General features: G+C 42.8%; 1 protein-coding gene across 1 annotated transcript in view; it reads right to left on the reverse strand.

Moving 5' to 3' along the window:
* Nucleotides 1-11,789, reverse strand: part of HSD17B2 (hydroxysteroid 17-beta dehydrogenase 2) — a 66,294-nt gene extending 54,505 nt beyond the window's left edge. The window contains exon 1 of the mRNA XM_007452533.1: nucleotides 11,471-11,789. Within this exon, the coding sequence (XP_007452595.1) occupies nucleotides 11,471-11,738 (268 nt within the window). The 5' untranslated portion in view covers nucleotides 11,739-11,789. The remainder of the gene's footprint in view (nucleotides 1-11,470) is intronic.
* Nucleotides 11,790-19,837: the final 8,048 nt, after the last annotated feature.

Genomic DNA, 19,837 nt, shown 5'->3' on the forward strand with positions numbered 1-19,837 from the left:
TAGGGAAAGTCTAATGTGCAGTGGCTCTCTCCTCTTCTCTACCTAGACCCAATGAGCTAGCAAGTCCTCTGATTCTCCCATCATAAGGTCCCTCCAAGCAGCTGCTGCTCTCCAAACTCCTGGCCTCTGCCCCAGACTCCTGGGGGGTCTTATCTCCTCTTACTTCTTCTGCCTTCTCTGAACACTCACATGTTGCATTGCCTTGTAATGTCCTGTTTCTTATCTGTCCCCCCAACTACACTGTAAGTTTATTCAGTGTAATGAATGCATGCTATTTGTCCCTGTATTCCCAGTACCCAGCACAGAGTGCCCAATAATTATTGGTGAAATAACGAATGAATAGATTCTAATCCCCTTTGCACACTACCGAAAACTTCACCAAACTCAACAAGGTAGGTTTGAAGTAACAACCTAGAGGTAGCCAAGTGACAGCCCCAGGGCACAGCTGGGAATATTTGGAAAATAGGAACTGACTCCCTATGAGAAGTCACCTTGCAGCGGGCACTAATGGCTTCTCATGGGAAACATAACAACCCTACTGTTGGAGAGAAACCCCAGGGAAGTCCCTGCTTGTTCAGTCCTCAAGGCGTTCTGGAGCTGCCAAGGTGAGCCTTGCTGGGTGATAGAGCTCTCCTTCCATTGCTGAGAGTCTGCTTTACCATCACACCCTAGGCCTGAATGTGGAAGCCAGAGATGCTTGAGACAGCTTAGCAGGTCTGAAACATTTGACCACCCTTTTTTCCCTTTCCCCCAGAAGAGGCACACCTGCCATTCCCCTGTCTGCACTACTCTATCATCTGCTTGAACTAAAAGAAGGATAGAATACTTGCATTTAAATTCTAGCACTGCCACTTACTTATTTTGTTAGATGACCTAAGTTGTATTATCCCTTGAAAGCCTCAATTTCTTCATTTTTGAATGGGATTAATGATAGATATTACCTCATCGATCTCTCCATCATGATTTTAGAATATGGGTATTGGGCATGTTGGGAATATTTACCCTACTTTCATATATTTAAAGCTTTGCATATATTAAAAAAATTATGTTATGAGGCATTGTGAAAACTGACTGAAATCAGGCATGGAAAATGCTAATCACAGTGCCTGACGCAGTTTCTAACACATAGGAAGCCTCCTATATCAGGTGGTTCTGAGCAGTACAGTGAAGTCACTCTCTATGCCATCAAAGTGTTGCCGTGCTGGGATTATTTTATCTCTTTATTGGTTGGTTTGTATTATGTTTTTCTCAACTGGAGTTAAGCTTCATGAGGACAGAGACCTCGTCTGTCTCTGCTCCCCATTGTATGTCAAGTGTGCTCAGGGGGCCGTTGACAAGTGGTGATTGGAAACGTGAAGACAATGACCCGTTGTGTTTCCCATCGCAGCTCAAGTCAATCGCACATCCTCATCACTCTCGGCACCCCTCACTCCCAGCCTAGGATTCTCATATAGAGGTGGAGACTCAGGAGGAGAGACAGCAGCTGAGCACTATACCCAGAGCAAGGGCTCCCGATCCAATGCCCTCCGAAGACTCTCTCTCTAAGAGAAGAAGCAAAAAGACAACGCAGAGAAAAGGATCAAGACTGAGAAGAATCATGGGAGAAAACTCAGGAGGCTAGAGTGACCACATAGGGAGCTCTCAGATGAGGCCATAGGTAGGTACAGCACAGAACTAAGGGTCCTGACACGGGAGAAGCCCTACCCATGTAAGAGAAGCATCTGTAAGTGAAAACCTAGATGAGTCTGAGGTCTGCAGAAATGAGCTAACCACAGAAAGAAGGCTTTCCAGTGATGGTCATAATGCACAAGGACAAAGGAGCAGGCACAGTGGAGGCCATTGAGGTTAGTATTCATGAATGGTACAGGAGGCAGAATTACCAAACTCCTATTTCGCTTTTATCTCCTTTGCCAAGGGGATTACTAAACCGGACAAGATGGGGAAGGGTAAAAGTTATTATATTTCGGGAAGCATCTACTATGTGCCATGTAGCATACATATATATTTGTAATCTTATGTAATCCTGAGAAGAGGTATCCATCGTGATTCTCTTTTTCCACAGGAGGAAACCTAACCTCAGAGAGGTGAAGCAACTTGTTCAAGGGCCCAGAGCTAGTCGGTGGTCTACTACCTTCTTTTAGATATTGTGTGTGTATGTGGGTGTGTGTTGGGATGGGTGTGGGGGGTAGGTTGTGGGCAAACTGCCCACTATTGACCCCATTTAAGTTTGTAGTCAAACCTCCCTGGACCTCTATCACATAAGCCACAGTTTAGGTACAGCAGCCTCCATCCAGAGAGCCGCTTTCTGAGCCTAATATTCGGGTGAACACTGCTTCCTCACTGCCTATGCTTCCTTCAGTATAGAGGGATATCTATCAGTGTGACCCTGGACCTCCTCTGTCTCTCACTCCTCCCTCCCACTCGGGAGGTGGAGCAAAGCATCTGATTGGTGATTTTGACAGAAAGAACTGTACGAGACCGTTTCACTGGATGCAAAGGTCTTTTCTCTCTCTAACAGAAGAACCAAAGGGACAGTTCAGGGCAAATGATCAGGACTGAGAAATAGAGCAGAAAACTCAAGGGGGCCACAGTGTCCCATGGAAACTCTCCACTCCTCCTCGGCATCGCCCAGCCTGCAAAACGCCTGTGCAGATAGGCTGTGACAGCCTAGCTGTCCACCCCAAGCCCTACCTTGTGGGCAAGGCTTGAGTCTTTTCAACCTGCCTTGCCTGGGTGCACCATTAGAACTACACATCTAAGACACCTTCTCCAAGGCTTCTATCGGGAATAAAGCTGACATCTTGATTTCCACTTGCCTACGTCTATTAGTTCAGAACTCAGCTGGGGATATTAAAAAGGGAGTTGTGGATTGACCCCACCGAACAAAGCAACAACGTCCAAGAAGAACCTTGCATGTACACTGATTTAATTTCACCGCATTAGTTCCAGTCTGGTGTGTATTGCTCATACCGAGATGGCACCTGATGTTAAAGATGAGTTGACATCTCAAAGGAATGTCAAGAAATTGGAAATGGTCCGGGGGAGACTTAGTAGAATGGTGAAAGTTCTGGAAAGCAGGTCATGGGAGGAATGATAAAACGAATGAGAAGATTTAGTTCAAAGCAGATTTGGCTATGGTATGATGCAGTCTTTGCATTTTTCAAGGGCTACCGTGCAAAAGAGTGGTTTAATTGGATTATGTGACTTCCAAGGGCAGAACTGAGTGCACTGTTGGATATTTCAGGGAGGCATATTTTGGCTCATTATAAAGAAAATATTTACAATGATTAGCATTGGATAAAAGTGAAATGATTTCCCTGAGAAGGTAATGAGTTTTCCATTATAGGGGTAACCCCACTGGATTAAATGGCTGATCCTGAAAAGGTCATTCAGGCATTGGGAGATGGCTGGTGGAAATAAAATTTATCCATAGCTTGTGCAAATGCCAAAGTGGCAGAATGAGATGTTCTTTCCTCCTCATGATTTTTTCCACCGAGTAGCACAACGGGCTTGATACAAAGGAGTCAGGCCAGGGGCCCCTTGCATGTGACCAGACCCTGCCTGGGGAACAGGATGCAGTGGAACCCCAGCCCCTACACCATTGTCCCTACAATGATATTCCCCTAGGATGACTTATCGGTTTACTATCTGTATGTGAACACCCACTTTCTGTGGCTTCTAGAAGCTTCTCTCAAACTTTAAGTGGGAAAAGGTGTTGGTATTGGGTGGGAGAATCCTAAGGAGGTGATTCCCTCCATCTCATATTCCAGAGCCTATTGCAATCATTCTCTTTGCTTCTAGAAGCTTCTCTCAAACTTTAAGTGGGAAAAGGTGTTGGTATTGGGTGGGAGAATCCTAAGGAGGTGATTCCCTCCATCTCATATTCCAGAGCCTATTGCAATCATTCTCTTTCCAGAGTTGGAGGACTCTTTCAGCAACCTCATCCTTTGTCTATGTGGTCACCACCCTCATGCTGCCCTGTTTGGCTAAGAATGAGAGTTACCATCTACACATAGCCCTTTATGGGTGTTATTTCTTTCCATACTGGCAACAATCCCAGTGAGATCACTACTATGATTATCTCCATTTTACAGATAAGGAAACTGAGGTTCAGACAGGTTAATTAATTTGCCCTAGGTCAGAAAGCTAGTAAGTGGCAAGGCAGGAGCTGGTAGGCATATCAGTCATTGTCCTAAGTGTATGGTATTAACCACTGCAACCTACTGCCCACCCTGAATGACAGTGACCAGGCCTGCACTTAGATGCACATGTGTTGTTTCAAGAGAGGAACACAGTTTTGGTTTTGTTTCTATTCCTCTCCTTAATGATGCCCAGGTTTGGTTTGACTCTATAGGCCACAGGACCTCGGTAGATGTGAGTCTTTGGAAAATAGAATTCAATGAAATCCAGATCCCTTTCCAGTGTTTCAACTACCCTATCAAAGCCTTTGATCCATAAAAGTGGAATTTGGGTTCTGTTCAACCTAAGACCATGCTGGCCACTGACTGTTTCAAATTAAAATTCATCTGGCCCAGTTCCTGGACCTTGAGTCCTCTGCACACAAAGGGCATTCAAGGCTCCTAATGGCTTCTGTTTTTGAATTTTAGAATTGTTTTTCAGTACCTTTTCACAGTGGAGATGAGGTTTATCCGTAGCTTGTGTAAATGCCAAAGTGGCAGATGAGATGTTATTTCCTCCTCATTATTTTTTCCACCCAGTATCACAGCGGGCTTGCTACAAATGAGTCAGGCCAAGGGAGACCCCTTGCATGTGACCAGACCCTGCCTGGCGAGCAGTATATGTATCTTTTCAGTGTCCTGTTTATGGCATGAAATCCATGGGACATGGCAATTCTGAGCACAGAGGAAGGATCTCATGATGCAGACTAGTGGGCAAGGGGCTGGGGGTCAGGGAACACCAGGGTGCTGCATGTAGTGAATTCCATGTTAAAGAGGAGATGCCACTTCGTGACAGTGGTGAATGGGACAGACCCAGGGGTCCCTGTATCATCCAAGATAGACATGTTTCTCCATTCCACTCTGTCTCTGCCCAAGACTTCCTCATGCTCCCTGCCTACGTTGCCCCCATCTTGTCCTCTTTGGCCCCTGGATTTACTGACTTGTGTCATCCCCAAGTGTCTGTTTATCTCCATTCGTTTCAGCAAACTGGAACTACCTGAACCATCTACCCATTAACCTGATATCTCCGGTCTTGCTTCAGAACCTTTGCCCGCACCATGTCCTAGCAGATATATATTGACACCCTATGATCTAGTGTAATCCCCAGCTCTGAGGCTCAGCATTGAACCCCAATGCTGGAAGGTAGGGGATAAGGCAAAGGAATAGCATCTGGGAAGGGTTCATCTTTAGGAGCATAAATAGGGGATGCCAAAATCTGTGGGGTAATCAAGGTTCACAGACTGACATAAACAAATGGACAAGGGAGGTTTGGCCATGAGGGGGTAAGCAAGGATAATCTTTGATCACTTTCAGAGATAAGAACTTGTTTGTACCCTGAACCCTTCTGCAGAGGGCTAAGGACAGAGCCGTAGAGGCCACCTAGTGGGAGGGGTAGGAAGAAGGACCCGGAGGGGTCAAAGGATGGAGAAGTGGGGGAGAAGCATGGGAATGTGGTATCCCAGAAGGCAAAGGAGGCCGTGTCAAGAAGGAAAACATGTTCAGCAGTGCTGGAGTAGAAACCAAGCTCTGGGAACTAGGAGGGCACCAGTGACCCTTGGGAGAGCAGCTTCAGCAGCCTGGTGGGAGGAGCTGGGGGTGTGACCAGAGGATAGTCTGTTCGTGCCACATCCTGGGTGAGATGCTTAGAACCAAGTCATCACAAAGCCCTGTCCAGAGCCAACAATGAAGTCACTGCAGAACAATGGGGCCTTTAGAGCTCGGCCATGTCACTCTGCCCTTTCTACACAGGTGACCCCAGCAAAAAGAACTGGCAGAGATAAGTACCTAAAGCAGGTGGGCAGATTGGCACAAACGCATTGCGTCTAACCAATGACCACGAAAAGAGGAGGACGTTTCACCAGCTTGGTTCGTTCACTCAGGGCTCACTCACTCATTAACATTGTATTGGGTCTAACGTGCTCAGAGACTGAGGAGGGACTTGGTTCTAAAAAAAGATCTGGTCCCTGCCATCAAACAGCTTACGATACATTTGGGGGACTTCATTCCATGAGAGTATCCGCCAACCTAAACACGCCATCTAGAATGCCTAATAAAGTCACCGTTCAAACCTTTACGAAATTACCCAAGTTAGCAATGCCTTTTTTATGCCTCTCTGTAGAGGGCTAAGGTTAAGCTCAAACTGAATGATAAAAGAGGATATGCGCTCATAAAAAAACAAAAATCTGACAGACCGACTGAATTACAGACTCACTGAGGACGGTATTGATTCGTACAATATATACCAATGACCTCCTCCCTTGTAGTGTTAACCATCACTACATTGCTTGTGTTTCTCCATCCTCCTTCTCCAAACCTAATCAAGGTCTAGGTCTGTATTTCCAACTGCCACTGACTCTTCACCTGCACTGCCCCCTCACTGCCCTCAAACTCAAACCCAAAGTCAAATTCACCATATGTCATACCCTTTTCAAAGGTATCCCCATCCATGGTGCCTTCATTTTATCTTCTCTCATGGGCATATCTTGCATCCAATCAATTGCCAAGTTCTGTATCAAGCAGAGTCTTGTGCACATAAAAGATGTTCAACACTCACTTGCCGATGAATGGACACATTTTATATCCTGGAAACCTTTATAGGCTACTAGTAACTGTAGCTACAACACTGATAATAACAGTGATTAAGAAAAAGGCTTTGGATGGCAAATGGGTCTGATCTGGGTTTAGTCCCATGTCTGCTGCTTAGTAGTAGTTCAGGGACTTTGGACACCGTTTCCGCATTCATGTTGGTTATTAGGGTTATGGGAATCAAATATAAAAGGTATGTAAAGCTCTGAGTGCAGAGATGTTATTTGCTTTAGTCCCTAGTCCACTGCCAATGTTTATCCATTACAGTAGTCTACCATTAAAGTCAAAGGAGCCCAAATCCCAAGCTGATGCCAACAGTATTCCATTTTAGAACCTTAATTAGACTACCTAATAAGTCCTAGAAGGGGGTCACCATCGACCTAGACACTTTGTTTGGAGCATAAGATAAAGACTTCCACATCAAACATATCTTTCTTCCCCTCCCTGACCTCTCTTCCATTGTACCCAATTTCGAAAATTCCAGTTAAAATTCTCCAACTCAACAAATTTTAATGAGGGCTAGATGTGTGTCATACCTGATTCACCAGTTAGCCTGGAAGACCTCATTTTCTCCATAGAAAGCTACTTTTCAGTTCCTAATGAGGCCCCTCCTGCACCCAACACTGGGACCCATGGCACTCTGGGAACCCTCCTGAAGACACCCTCTGTACCCCACCTCGTGGCTATAGTGAGCTGCGGCCGTATCTGTCCCAGTGGACTAGGAAAGCCTCCAGGTGTCTGCCTTGCACACAGCAGATGCCAAATGAGTAGTTAACTTTCGAGATGGGCAAGAAACACTGGAGGGACCAGGATGAAAGCCCTGAGGGTGGAGAATCAAAGTTACTTTTGTATCTTCTACCAAATTCAAAGGGTAGGCTGGGAATGACAACGCACAACCTCGGAAGAAGAGGAAGGAACTCAGATCCCATCACCTAACAACATAACAACTGCATGGTCTTTAACTTCCTTCCTCCGCTGCTTCTGGACAATACATGGCACATACCAAGGACTCAATCAATAGTTGAAAGAATAAATGGATGTTCCTTCTTTCCATTTCTTTGTCACCTGTTCTTTTTCATCTTGTTCTCTTCTTATTCTCCCTAACCCCAACCCCACCTGGTCAACACACAGACTCTCCTATCTTCCTGCCTTCCTCTCCCTCTCTCATCTACTAACTCCATCTATGAGACAGAGTGTGTGTGTGTGTGTGTGTGTGTGTGTGTGTGTGTGTGTATCATTTCCAGTTTACAGAGGAGAAGACAGGAGTTCAAAAGCCTAAAACTGGGTCCTTGCAGGGATCACACTTCTAGTAAGAGGTATGTAGCAGATGTCATGCTGCCCCAGATCCCTTGACCATTTTTTGGTGCTCTAATCCATACCACCTTCACTCCCAGCCACCTGCGACTTTGTCCAAAGGCTGCCCAGGATGCTGGGGTCATTTTAGCCAGTGAGCATGGAGAGCCAGAAGTGCTTGGAGTTTAAGCCTCCCCTCCTACCACCAAAGAGGGTGAGGGTGACAGCCCTTAACTAATGACTGAGGTGTGAGGGTATAAGGAGTACAGCTCCCTGGCCCATGGGATGGGGATGGCTCTCACCTGTGACCCACCAGTGCCTCCAGATCTGCCCCGGGGGATTAAGCCAACATGGGACCCTCAACAGGCTTCCCTTGATGCTGAACCCGGGCTTGGCCTCCTCCCCTTTCCTGTCCATCTTCCTTACTCTGGGACCTCTGTTTCTTGGAGAACTTCCTAATAAATCCCTTTCACACAAATCTTCATGTCAAGCCCTGCCCCTGGAGAACCTACCCTAAGGCAAAGCAAATGCAAGATTCAAAGCCAAGCCTGTCAGACTTCAACATTCTTTTCACCGTATTGTGCTTGAGATGCTATTGCAATCTTGTGGACCTGCTCTTCACTAATCTTATAGTTATTTAAAACACGGAATGGCTGCTGTGGCTTCAGGGGCCTTGAGGACAAATGCGTATTCAAATGCCCTGTGCTTGCTTATTTCTTCTTCTTGCTATATGTCTCGGAGACAAAAGACCTTTATCTTAGCAAAGTGAAGTAGGGGACTCAAAGAAAAAGATTTTTGAACTTGTTATTGTCATTGTCCTACACCTGGGTCCGTAATTAACTAGGCACTAAGACGGACTTTACCCTCTTAACATAATCTCTTTGTTAAATATTTTTGTTATATAAGTAATATAACTATATTAGAGTAATTCTAAGGGAAAAACAAATCCAGGTACTCTGATCCAACCATTCACAGACTGTTTCCTTCCAGTGCTTTTTCCTCTTCATGTGACATAGAGGCAGTCTTATCCAAACACCTAGATCCCCGGAGTGTTTTCTCTTAATTCAGTTTCCATGTTATAACGCAGTCCTGTGGTTGTCATTTTTAATTGTTGCCTATTGTTACATCCAGAGGATATACCGTAATTTGTCACCATTTCGGGTTTGTTTTTCTTTTTTTCATTTTTAATGACATTTATTGTTTTCTTTCTAATTATACAATGTTGTCACCATTTTGATTGCTTTTGATATTTCACAATTTTAAATAAGGTTGTGTTGAACAGCTTTGTGAATGTGCCATTTTGGTTTGCATCTAGCCTTTTTTTACATTTCAGATTATTTCTTTAAGAGAAATGTCCAGATCTTGAATTATCAGATAAAGGAATAATATTTATGGTTTTGATGTATACTGAAACATTTCTCTCTGTATTCCCCGACACTAAAATGTGTACCAATTTGTAAAATAAGCCAACCTGAAACAAAGGTTATTCCAAGTCACGATGACTTATTTTTTAATGAGTTTTGGTCTAACTAAATGAAGTCATTTAAAATTTCCCTATTTAGTACAAAGGTTTTGAAAGCTCTCTAGAATTATGTGGAATCTATGGCATTCCTCATGAAAATGACAAAGAACCTGAAAGGCACATTTCAGTTAGCCTTAATGTATGTCCTTCCTTTCTTAATTCTAAGCTAATTGCTAAGCATTTCATTGAGGGATTAGTCATTGGGCTCAAGTTGCCTAATTGAATCAGTCATTTTCCATGACACTGAACACAAGTCAGGACATTTCAATGGCCGATGTGAACTAACTGAATTGGGTGTGTATTTGGTGCGTTTCTGCATGCCTACATCTTCAAAAGCAGAGGATAAAGAACATTGACAAGACAAACAAGCAAGAGATAATTCCTATTTTCTCGGTTACCTTGAAGTTTGCCTCTGTTTATCCTAAGCTTTAGTATTCTTATCTATGAGCCTTAGAAGTGCTGCTCCCTGAAATTGATTTCCCAGGAATATTTGGACCTCCAGGAGATCATGTTCCATTAGTGTCAACCACAGCATCGCCATTATTCTTTTTAACATGCTTAATTGTTCTGTCTTCTTTCGTGCAAGTGGAAAAGTACAAAAAATAAATTTGACCTAGAATTACTCTGAAGACCATGGGTACTTGCTACTACACACAGAACAGAAAAATTTATACTGCTATTATATCTTTTCACCCAGCCAGCCCCAGAGAATTCAAGTGGAACAGTGGAAAACACAGCCAGTCTTCTGGATGCATGATTCCAGGTGATACCAGACATTCACAGAGATAAGCATCCTACGGATCAGCTGAATTTTCTACCTTTGAACTCTTTTGGTTATTTTTTTTTTTTTTTTCATCTCAGAAGCTTTATTTCTGCAGCGCTTCACAACTCCAGCAAGGGCCAACTTGTGTCTCATTTTAAGAGAGAATTTCACTATTGAGTTAAAGTCAAAGGCAAGATAGACAAGTCACTTTCTAGTCCATTTCTCATTGAACTGGGCAACCGCCTGATTTGCTTCTGTTCACACTCCGTTTGCCTTCACTCCCGCAGGTCACAGCCTGGGGGTGGGGGGGCAGGGGGTGGGGTGATGACCTCCCGGCAAATGATTCTGCAGCTGGTATCCTCACCTTGGCTGGGCTTTCTAGGTTAGGATAACACTGGGGTGATCCTAATTAAAGCCCTATCCAAAATCAAACTTCACAACCAAACAAACCAGTTTTACAACACCCAGGAATTTAATCTGGCCTCACACTTGCAGCGGAAAAAGAAACACAAAAGAAGGAAAAAGCTGGCAGCTCAGCCAACGAGCAGCCGCCTCCTGGACACGCTGCCGGCTTGATCCAATTAGTAAATATTAGTGGTCCAATGACAGATCTGAAGACAAAGGTTCAGATGAGACACAAGGTTCTTGACAGCAGTCGGGGAAAACCGCAAAATTTCCAGCCCAGGTAAGTCTCTTCGATCTTTAAAAAACGAAGCAAAGTACAAAGATAACCTAAACTTGGCAGCTTTTTTTGCGCACCTAGGGAATAACGCAGCTGAACATTAATCTCAGAACGAAATTTGGTTTAAGCTTCAAAAAACCGAGGCGACAATCCTGGCTACAATGAAACAAACAAACCGCGTTTGCTTACTCTTACATATGCTGTGGAAATTAACAAACTCGTGGCTTAGGTGCACGTCCCTTTCCCATTTCCTCTCACCATCAGCCCCCCAAGTGCACCTCCTAAAGAAAGCAAACCGAAACAGTGTAGTGAAAGACACTGGGGATGTGCTTTCATTTACTCCATGCCAAGTATTTTCTTTTTAAAACTAATCTGAAAGAGTCCCCCTAAGGCAAGGCGAGTGTCAGTTCCCGCCCTGAGGGGGAATCGCAGTGCCCTCCGCTTACCTGTGATCAGCACCGCCTTTTGATCCGCAGGTAACAGCTCTTGGCCAGAAAAGTAAGTATATACGAGGAAACATGACAGGGAGAAGAGGATCAAGCCCCAGAAGAGGGACAGGCTGACCAGGCAAGCCCCTCCCCAGAGGCCCGCCAGGCAGACCACCTTTCTCCCCACCTGCCCTTGGCTCTTCTTGAGTTTGCAAAATATTGTGCCTCCCAGCACTGCTGTGACAGTCAGGCAAAGCCATCCTGGCGCAGAGAAGAAAGTGCCCATTCTCAGGGACTCTCTTGTCCTTTCCGTGCTCAGGGCCAGTTGAGTCAAATGGGCAAAGACAGGCTGCAGGCAGCCTGGGTTATTTGAACGGAGAGGCAAGGAGGGAGGGGGAGAAAACAGCCCCGGAACACCTTGAATGAGCATGAATTAAGCATACTCATACAGCCACATACTTCCTGGTGGGTAATTTAAACCAGTCTGCAGTTTAATGTAAATACTAGAGCACTTCCTATTTGACTGTTCCCCGCACGCCCACTTCACACACAACACAGATGCATACTCAGCCACAACAAACGCACGCATTTTTTTAAATGACCTCTGGAGAGATAACTAGTTGGGTAATAATTGACAGAATCCAATCTGTCTGAACAGTGAATAACAAAACCTCTAGCTCGCAGGAAGTCTCTTCTGCTTTAGGAGCCTGTGGTGTGTCCGTCTGTGGAGCCCTTCTCCTGACTCAAGGGTGCGCGTGTGCATCACTGATTTTGCCCACATCAGCAGGACTCCTGCCATCCCCCACTAGAGTCAGACTGGAGGGTTAGAGGGAAATAGAATATAGAAGTAGAGGAAGAGATTCTTGGCAGATGAGAAGTGCTTTGTTCTCGCCAGAGGGAGAGATAACACAATAATAACAATATAAATAATGGTCAATACCTATTGGGACTTATTTGCGCCAGGGGCCATGTTCAGCTGAGACCCTATTCTCTGTCAAGCTCTGCTCCAGGCACTGGCACTCAACAGTCAATATGCGCAGTCTCTTTGAACACTATGTCTCTATGAAGGAAGTTCTATTACTGCAGTAATTTTATGGGTGAGCATCCTGAGTCACAGAGAGGGAGGTTAAGAGACTTGCCCAAGATCACACAGAAGTGGAAACAAGCAGCCTTGTTTCAGAGCTTTATGCTCTAACCACTCTACGGCCTGCCTTAGGAAAAAAGCAAAAGACAGTTTGTACATTATGTGCTAGCCCTTCTTCACTTTAGCCTCATTTGAACCACGAAATATTTCAAGGTGGATGTTATTATGCACATTTTACAGAGAGGAAAACTGAGGCTGGAAGAGGATAAGTTACTTAAGTGAGAGTAGTGGGTCCAGACCCACACCCATGACTTAACTGGATGTGGGATAGTTATGGCTCTTCGCTGGGTGCCTCAGCACTTTGTCAGGGGCTCCCATGCTGGGGCTGGGGCCAAACACCCATGTGGGTTTCCTGATGGTGCACGCCCACCAAGGATGAAGCAAATCTCCTGATGGCAGCCTACGTGGCTTCCCAGCTGCTCAGTCCTGGGGCTCCCAAGGAGAAGGCAAACCCTGCCGTGATGTAGAAGTCTAGGTAAGAATTCTCCTCGCCTTCTGACGGGGAAGGTGGTATGCTACATTAAGAATATGAGCTTTATTTTTTATTTTTTTAATTTATATTTTCATTGAATATAGTTGATTTACAATGCTGTGTTAATTTCTGCTGTTCAGCAAAGTGATTTAGTTATACATACATATAGATACATTCTTTTTTAAATATTATTTTCCATTATGGTTTATCATAGGTTATTGAATACAGTACTCTGTGCTCTACAGTAGGACCTATTGTTAATCCATTCTATATATAATAGCTTACATCTGCTAACCCTAGCTTCCCACTCCATCCCTCCCCTAACCCTCTCCCCCTTGTCAACCACAAGTTTGTTCTCTATGTCCGTAAGTCAGTTTCATAGATATGTTCATTTGTGTCATATTTTAGATTCCACATAGAAGTGATATCATATGGTATTTGTCTTTCTTTTTCTGACTTACTTCCATCTGGTTGAGTTGAACTGGGTCTCCTTTTCATCCCCATCACTCTGTCTTAGAGCTTTCCTTGAGATCATCCTTGCTTGGCCGATGTTCCATTTCTGGCAAACTTGCACTTAGCTTTACAGGGAGAAGGAGCCAATTGGATCCACTCATTCTTATTAGTGATGCCAATGAGTCAATGTGTTGCTTCCTTCTGCCAGTGGAGGTGCCTTTTTGAAGGCGCCTTCTGAAGACAACGTATCTTACCCAAAATGGAGGATTTCTCAACCCGGGGAGGCGGGGGGCGGGGGCAATGCTGAGAATCCTGGAATGTATACTTTCTTAGAATCTATGGCTCTTGAGTTGAAACGGGAATTTGAAGAAGTAACATCCCATCTAAAACAGGGATTCTCTCTGTAACATCCCCACCAAGTGGTCATTTTGTCTACTGCCAGTACGCCTCTCGTAACAGGCACTGCAAAGCCTTTAAAGGTGACTTTCCACTTCAGGACAGCTTGGAGTGTTAGAAAGATCTCCTCTTGAGAAGTAACAACTGACACTACAGAAATACAAAGGATCATGAGAGATTACTACAGGTAACTATATACCAATAAAATGGACAACCTGGAAGAAATGGACAAATTCTTAGAAAAGCACAACCTTCCGAGACTGAACCAGGAAGAAATAGAAAATATAAACAGACCAATCACAAGCACTGACATTCAGACTGTCATTAAAAATCTCCCAACAAACAAAAGCCCAGGACCAGATGGCTTCACAGGTGAATTCTATCAAACATTTAGAGAAGAGCTAACACCTATCCTTCTCAAACTCTTCCAAAATATAGCAGAGGGAGGAACACTCCCCAACTCATTCTATGAGGCCACCATCACCCTGATACCAAAACCAGACAAAGAGGTCACAAAGAAACAAAGCTACAGGCCAATATCACTGATGAGCATAGATGCAAAAATCCTCAACAAAATACTAGCAAACAAAATCCAACAGCACATTAAAAGGATCATCCACCATGATCAAGTGGGGTTTATCCCAGGAATGCAAGAATTCTTCAATATACACAAATCAATCAACGTGATACACCATATTAACAAATTGAAGGAGAAAAACCATATGATCATCTCAATAGATGCAGAAAAAGCTTTTGACAAAATTCAACACCCATTTATAATAAAAACCCTCCAGAAAGTAGCCAGAGAGGGATCTTACCTCAACATAATACAGGCCATGTATGACAAACCCACAGCCAACATTGTTCTCAGTGGTGAAAAACTGAAACCATTTCCTCTAAGATCAGGAACAAGACAAGGATGTCCACTCTCACCACTATTATTCAACATAGTTTTGGGAGTTTTAGCCACAGCAATCAGAGAAGAAAAGGAAATAAAAGGAATCCAAATCGGAAAAGAAGAAGTAAAGCTGTCACTGTTTGCAGATGACATGATACTATACATAGAGAATCCTAAAGATGCCACCAGAAAACTACTAGAGCTAATCAATGCATTTGGTAAAGTAGCAGGATACAAAATTAATGCACAGAAATCTCTTGCATTCCTATACACTACTGATGAAAAATCTGAAAGAGAAATTAAGGAAACACTCCCATTTATCACTGTAACAAAAGGAATAAAATACCCAGGAATAAACCTACCTAAGGAGACAAAAGACCTGTATGCAGAAAACTATGAGACACTGATGAAATAAATTAAAGATGATACACACAGATGGAGACATATACCACGTTCTTGGATTGGAAGAATCAACATTGTGAAAATGACTGTACTACCCAAAGCAATCTACAGGTTCAATGCAATCCCTATGAAAATACCAGTGGCATTTTTCACAGAACTAGAACAAAAAATTTCAAAATTTGTATGGAAATACAAAAGACCCCGAACAGCCAAAGCAATCTTGAGAACGAAAAACGGAGGTGGAAGAATCAGGCTCCCTGACTTCAGACTATACTACAAAGCTACAGTAATCAAGATGGTATGGTACTGGTACAAAAACAGAAATATAGATCAATGGAACAGGATAGAAAGCCCAGAGATAAACCCACGCACATATGGTCACCTTATTTTTGATACAGGAGGCAAGAATATACAATGGAGAAAAGACAGCCTTTCAATAAGTGGTGCTGGGAAAACTGGGCAGCTACATATAAAAGAATGAAATTAGAACACTCCTTAACACCATATACAAAAATAAACTCAAAATGGATTAAAGACCTAAATGTAAGGCCAGACACTAACAAACTCTTAGAGGAAAACATAGGCAGAACACTCTATGACATAAATCACAGTAAGATCCTTTTTGACCCACCTCCAAGAGAAATGGAAATGAAAACAAAAATAAGCAAATGTGACCTAATGAAACTTAAAAGCTTTTGCATAGCAAAGGAAACCATAACCAAGAAGAAAAGCCAACCCTCAGAATGGGAGAAAATATTTGCAAATGAAGCAACTGGCAAAGGATTAATCTCCAAAATTTACAAGCAGCTCATGCAGCTCAATATCAATAAAACAAACAACCCAATCCAAAAATGGGCAGAAGACCTAAACAGACATTTCTCCAAAGAGGATATACAGATTGCCAACAAACACGTGAAAGGATGCTCGACATCACTAATCATTAGAGAAATGCCAATCAAAACTACAATGAGGTATCACCTCACACCAGTCAGAATGGCCATCATCAAAAATCTACAAACAATAAATGCTGGAGAGGGTGTGGAGAAAAGGGAACCCTCTTGCACTGTTGGTGGGAATGTAAATTGATACATCCACTATGGAGAACAGTATGGAGTTTCCTTAAAAAAGTAAAAATAGAACTATCATATGACCCAGCAATCCCACTACTGGACATATACCCTGAGAAAACCATAATTCAAAAGGAGTCATGTACAACAATGTTCATTGCAGCTCTGTTTACAATAGCCAGGACATGGAAGCTACCTAAGTGTCCATGAATGGATAAAGAAGCTGTGGCACATATAGCCAATGGAATATTACTCAGCCACCAAAAGAAACGAAATTGAGTTATTTGTAGTGAGGTGGAGGGACCTAGAGACTGTCATACGGAGTGAAGCAAGTCAGAAAGAGAAAAATAAATACCGTATGCTAACACATATATATGGGATCTTAAAAAAAAAAAAAGGTTCTGAGAAACCTAGGGGCAGGACAGTAATAAAGATGCAGACGTAAAGAATGGACTTGAGGACCGGGTGAGGGGGCAGGGTAACCTGGGACGAAGTGAGAGAGTGACGTGGACTTATATACACTACCAAATGTAAAATAGATAGCTAGTGGGAAGCAACCGCATAGCACAGGGTGATCAGCTCAGTGCTTTGTGACCATCTAGAGGGGTGGGTTAGGGATGGTGGTAGGGAGATGCATGAGGGAGGAGTTATGGGGATATATGTATATGTATAGCTGATTCACTTTGTTATAAAGCAGAAACTAACACACCATTGTAAAGCAATTATACTCCAATAAAGATGTTAAAAAAAAAAAAAAGATCTCCTCTAGACTGAGCTTGATCATGTCACTTGTCCTTCCTTTTCCACTTGGAGTCACACAGGCCAATTCAGTCCCTGTTTTGTTCAGATATTTGGAGACTACTATCGTGTCTTACCTTCGCCAGGTGTGTGGTGCTCAGTTCTCTCAATTGCCCCTTATATATGGTAGAACATGTTTTATCTGGTGCTTAGTGCCTGAAGCAGCCACATTTTTAAGAGTTCAAACATTTAAAAAATCATGTTGTTGCGATAATTGAAGAATATGTTGTTATGATGAATGTAGCCTGGTGACAATGCGATTCACCAAGCAGAGAATGACCATGTGTTGATGTCACCTTGACCCAAACGTCAAGATATAGATGTGGTGGTACAAGTCATAACAGATCATCTCACGGACATCAAGGTGGTCTTGCTGATAGCACAAGTTTTGTTATGATTTTCAAGCGTTTGGATGATAACTAACATTTTAAGTGTTGAGCAGTAATTGTGCAAATATATATCTATTCTTTATTTCACATTGGGAGGCGGAAAAGACAACCAGATGGTGGTGTTGGATTGAGTCTTTTTCCTGTCACTGAACTATGGTGAAGATGTCAAAATCATTCATTCCAAATAGGTCAGATCTCAATTTATTGTATAGGGTTTCAAGGATCCTTAGCAGCGCGGCCTTTCTTAGAATGGAATCCACGTATTTACTTCTCCTCCGAAAGGTTAAGCCCAGAAGAGACGAATACAACTGTACAATACTTTCAGTACAGTGCAAGCAGCACAGAATAGAGCAAGATTATCACCTCCCCTATCCCTGAAGTTATATCTTTACTTATATGTCCAAGGACTCATTTGCTCTTTTGACAGTAGTGCCCTATGATTTACTTCCATTGTGTTTGCTATCAAGTAAAATTCCAATCTTTGTAGTTTTCTTGTCATTAAAACTACTTTGTTGTAAAATATAATGTGGAGAAACTATCCAAAATATAAATGTAAGTAAATATCCATTAGTCCATACTGGTATAGATAAATGATTGGAAAAGTAAATAAATGGAGAAAAGACAAATCTCCCATGCAGAAAATTCCCAAATAATTTATGTAGATATACCCACTCAAGGAGGTGAAACAGACCTCACACTTGGGTGTGGGCTGCACATAGTGACTTCCTTCCAAAACACACAGCCTGGAAACTGAGAAAGAGAGGAACCTGACATGGAGAAACCTGACAAACTCCATCTCAGCCAGCCGGTCAAGGTCAAAATGACCAGTGATAAGTCATGCGATGAAAATGGCACCATTATCATTGCAGGACATGCTACAAAACACCTGACCAGCACTCTTCAAAGCTGTCAAGGTCATCAAAAACAAGGAACTTCTGAGAAACGGTCACAGCTTAGAGGAGGCTAAGGACACATGATGAGTAAATGTAATGTGGCATCGGGATCCTGGAACAGAAACACAACAAGGACATCAGGTAAAAAGTATGGACTTTAGTTAATAATAATGTATTACTACTGGCTCATTAGTTGGGACAGATGCCCCACAGTAACAGAAGATGTTGACAGTAGGGGAAAGTGGGTGTGAGTATACAGAACTCCATACTACCTTCACAATGTTTCTATAAATCTAAAACTATTCTAAAATAAAGCGTTTACTTAAATATATAGTAATATATAAATATATAAATATTAATAATTTTATAATAAATATAATGGTACATATTATATACAGTATATTATAATAAATGTTATTTATTTATATTATAATAAATCATAAATGAAGCGATAGATATAAATATATCTAAGTTAGCTTTTTATCTTAGAATAAATTTATAGGAAATTATGAAGATAGTACAGAATTTTATTTATATATACATATACATGTATGGTACATATATATGCATACATAGTGATCTATTATATATTATGTATAAGTATAACAAGTATTATATAGTTTTATGTATTTGAAATAATATATAATTTTACACATTATATAATATATATATATTATATGTATATATATTCCAACAAATGAAAATAAATTATAACACCTTCTTGGTCAAGAAGAACATTGTCATGGGACTTCCCTGGTGGGACAGTGGTTAAGAATCCGCCTGCCAATGCAGGGGACACAGGTTCGAGCCCTGGTCCGGGAAGATTCCACATGCTGTGGAGCAACTAAGCCCGTGTGCCACAACTACTGAGCCTGCGCTCTAGAGCCTGTGAGCCACAACTACTGAGCCCACGTGCCACAACTACTGAAGCCTGCACACCTAGAGCCCGTGCTCCGCAACAAGAGAAGCCACTGCGGGCTTCCCTGGTGGCGCAGTGCTTGAGAGTCCGCCTGCCGATGCAGGAGACGCGGGTTCGTGCCCCGTTTCGGGAAGATCCCACATGCCGCGGAGCGGCTGGGCCCGTGAGCCATGGCCACTGAGCCTGCGCGTCCGGAGCCTGTGCTCCCAAAAAAAAAAAAAAAAAAAAAAAAAAAAAAAGAGAGAAGCCACTGCAATGAGAGGCCTATGCACCGCAACAAAGAGTAGCCCCCGCTCGCCGCAACTAGAGGAAGCCCACGGGCAGCAACGAAGAAGACCCAATGCAGCCAAAAATAAATAAATAAATTTATTTTAAAAAGAGAACATTGTCAGAAACTCCTAGAAACCCTTCCCATGCCCCCTCCCAATCACTGTTCTTTCTGTGTTTCTCAAAAGTAAGCACTATCCTAACTTTTAACACTATAATTTAGTTTTACCTTTTTCTAACTTTATATAAATGGAATTATATAGTAATTAATATTCAGTTTTATCATT

Source organism: Lipotes vexillifer, unplaced genomic scaffold, assembly GCF_000442215.2.
Source record: "Lipotes vexillifer unplaced genomic scaffold, Lipotes_vexillifer_v1.1 scaffold443, whole genome shotgun sequence".
Lineage (NCBI taxonomy): Eukaryota > Metazoa > Chordata > Mammalia > Artiodactyla > Lipotidae > Lipotes > Lipotes vexillifer.